Here is a 3,664-nt window from a genome sequence, read left to right on the forward strand (position 1 = left end):
GGGAGACTTACCTCTATACGGCCTGACCAAACACAAAATTAAAGAGAACCTGTGCTTTGGGCCTCTCACTCTTCACACCAAAGCTCATCAGAACAGGAGGCTGTCAAGAGACTTAAAAAGAACTATGGGGTCAGGGTTTTCCCTCATAGTTCTCCCGTCACCCAAAGCTCAGTATACAGTGAGCTACAGCTCGCAGTATACCGAGACCGCCGCAGCCGGGACGGAACCCGACATTACTGTCGAGATCCGCCCAGCTGCGTGAGTGACAGCTGGCTCTGCCTATCTAGAGGCAGAGCCAGCTGTACCCGCCCCCCAACCCCATCCATTCCATCAGTCATCGCTGGAGGATCGGGGAGGGGTAATCCCTACAGGGAGCCGTGAGTGACAGTCACCTCTCTCTGCAGGGATAGATCAAGAAGTGAGCGAGCGACGGTATGCGTTCGCTCACTTCCCGATCTATTGAGCCGACCTGTAACAGTTTCATTGTCACAGGTCGGCTCGAATTAGGAGGTTGAGTGAAAATCACTCCCCTCATAGTTCTCCTTTAATTATTCAGGTCTACAAGGCAAAGGCAACAACTGAGGGCTTTACTATCTACAAAATCATCTGCTGCCATTTCCCAAATGCGATCATGGACAGGGCAAACCATAAGGGAAAGACAAGACAGCAAGGACAGAGAACAGTGCGTCATTCCTCCTGCAGTCTGAACTCTCTCCACCAGGGGGAGCAATTCAGATCAACAGGCAGCCGCAATGCTAAGCGGAGAGCAAAGGGTTACTGCTGGCCTTCACCTGGTTAGAAGACACTTTCTGCAAAATTGGTAGCTTTTCAATCTGATTGGTTCATACGTATAACAAAATATCCCCACTGTAGCCTCCAGTATTAGGGGACCCAGCCCCAGGCACTTTGTCATTGACTTACATTGATGTTGCTGTTGAGCATGGCCTCGAAGTCCTCCGGGCTGATCTTGGGGACGTGGTTGACAAGGTCCATCAGGTACCGTCCCACCGTGTTGTCCGCTGTGATTTTACCAGACTGGAAAATCAAAACGCAATTGGGTGAGTGCCAAGGAAAATACGGGATTGGAAAGAACGACTTCGACAGTGAGGGGTAGAGACCCATAAAGGGCCGGTCCACCGGAACCGACTGTATAGAGACTGCTGAAGAATGGAGGAAAGAAGTGCCACCTGCTCCGTGCTCCCTACTTCAGCCCCCTGAAAATCTCTGTGACGTGAAAGAGTGCCTACTACCCCCAGCAGCAAATCACCCGACCCAATCTCTGTCACATGGTAGCAGGGTAATGGCACATTAAGGAACCCAGTACCAGACTTATGTAGCACTAGCTCCCCAGCACTAGCCCCGCCCGCGCTCCCCGTCACTAGCTTCGCCCCGCCCGCTCCCTCGCACTCCCTCCCTCGCCGGCACTCCCTCCCTCACCCGCTCCTTCACTCCCTCGCACTCGCCGCCACTCGCTCCCTCGCACTCGCCGCCACTCGCTCCCTCTCCCAGGTCCCCCCCACACTCACCAGCACATCCTCAGCATACTGCAGCACAGTGGCCAGAGAATCCATCAGGCGGCTGGCTGCCGATCCCACTTGCTGAAGGTCGCTGGTCAGGCTGATGGAGCGGTTGGGGTTAAAGCAAGTCTTGGTGATCAGATCGACTGAAATGAAACAAAAAAAAAAAAAGTCAGTTTTTCACCATTACGTAAAAATTTCCCAAATCAGATTTTTTTTATGCATCGCACCCCAAATCTTATTACATCATAAACATGTCCGTGTCCCCTCCCATTGGATTGCAGCTATTTCCTGTTTTATCGCTTCCTTTTCCCTGCTGTTGCGATCTAACCGCGCCAAGCGCAGAAGCAGATCGGTGTCAGTGTCCCTCAGCTCGCAGGATGTCACGCCGGTGCGCATTGTTCCTGTAGTCAGCTCTGCCTCTGCACCCACCGACCCAGCCCTGGTCACTATAGACAAGCAATGCATTCCCCTGGTGACATCATACAGCTCCCTATCCATGGAGGAAGTAGATGATCCTCCTCCTAACTCTAGACTCCCCCCCCAGCCCTGGAAGATTGACTCGCTAGTGGTCATGTGATCACTTTATAATAAAGAATTCACAAGGCACTCTGAGGTATCTTTAAGCTCGATCCATATGTGTATTGCTGGTACAGCTCCCTTGCGTGCCCTGTAGAGATGCCGGGAGCCAGAATGTGATATCACTCCGGTCCAGGCACCTCTATAGGACATGCGAGGGAGCTGTAAGCAATGCACATATGGATGGAGCTCCCTCACGGCCATAGCCCAAGCCCACCCCACCTCAAGCTGACACTCGGCGCCGGGCAGCATATTTTGAATGGCTGCTTGGTGCAAGAACTGACAGTGCTGCAAACGGGGGAGGAGCAGTGGAAGGCACACGGCGACCCACTGAACATGGGGTCGCGACCCACCAGTTGAGAACCAAGGGTTTATAGAGCATCAACTGGTTTGGGATTATGAGCATTCACATGCTCTTTAAGCCAGGGGCGAGCGACCTTGGAACTCCAGCTGTTATGGAACTACAAGTCCCATGAGGCATTGCAAAGCCGATAGCCCCATACATGACAAGATTTGTAGTTTCCAACAGCTGGAAGGCCGAGGTTGCCTACTTCAAAATGTAAACTGGAAGTTATTCTGCCACAACAGGCTGCAGTACCCAAAAACAGGGGGAGGTCTTCCAGGGATGAAGGATTGCTGGAAGTAGTGGTTACTGCACAGAGCGGGACCAGCGTATGCATATAAAAAAATATAATCTTTATTGATTTGCAAAAATATGACACCATCAGTTTACTTCTATATATATTTTTACAAATCAATAAAGATGATATTTTTTTATATGCATACGCTGGTCCCGCTCTGTGCAGTAACCACTACTTCCAGCGATCCTTCATCCCTGGAAGACCTCCCCCTTTTTATCATATGCTAATTTTGGTTACAAGACCTAGAGGACTGGCTTAAATTATATATAAAAGGGATTTATTTAGTGGTATCGGATCTCCAGAAAATAAAACATTTTCTTGGTAGTACCCCAAAACAGCCACAAGATGGCGCTGTGTTCCACTTCCCGATCTTACCATAATAATGGCGCAAAGTGTCATCGGGGACCAATTTCTATTACTTGTACCATAGATTGTCCAATCCAGATTGGTGACCCCTGGACAAAGCTGGAGGATGACCCATAAGCATAAAAGGCTCCGGGGGGGAGAGGGGGGGCAATGGTACACTTGTGTGCTTTATAGGGGAAGTCTAAGAGCTGTGTGAAGGGGAGAAAGAGGACGCCGCCTTACCTCCGATCCGCTCTGTGTCATAGTAGATGTATTGTACTGTGAGGGGGGTGAACATCACTCCCATCGTTTTACCGGGAAACAGTCGGCATCGGGTGGAGTGGGCGGAGACAAGTCCCGACATTGGGCAGAGGGCAAGGATGGAAGATGACCATGAATGTACAGGGAGACCAGGGTGACCCCCCCCTACCTGATGTACGCTTTGATGTTCATGCGGTTGCCTTGCATGCTGGTGTCCACGGTCAGGTGAATGGGATTGTTGGCCTCCCGGCTGTAATACTCGTGGATGAGTACGGAATGCTCCGTGATGTCATCACCTGTGGCGTACCTGCAGGGAGGAAG

General features: G+C 51.1%; 1 protein-coding gene across 1 annotated transcript in view; it reads right to left on the reverse strand.

Moving 5' to 3' along the window:
• EIF3F (eukaryotic translation initiation factor 3 subunit F) overlaps positions 1–3,664 on the reverse strand; it is a 5,870-nt gene that overhangs the window by 373 nt on the left and 1,833 nt on the right. Inside the window, 4 exon segments of the mRNA XM_018566190.1 lie at positions 922–1,035; positions 1,527–1,663; positions 3,326–3,422; positions 3,518–3,651. Of these exon segments, the coding sequence (XP_018421692.1) occupies positions 922–1,035; positions 1,527–1,663; positions 3,326–3,422; positions 3,518–3,651 (482 nt within the window).

The sequence above is a fragment of the Nanorana parkeri genome, unplaced genomic scaffold (genome assembly GCF_000935625.1).
Source record: "Nanorana parkeri isolate BGI_ZX_2015 unplaced genomic scaffold, ASM93562v1 scaffold923, whole genome shotgun sequence".
Taxonomy (NCBI): domain Eukaryota; kingdom Metazoa; phylum Chordata; class Amphibia; order Anura; family Dicroglossidae; genus Nanorana; species Nanorana parkeri.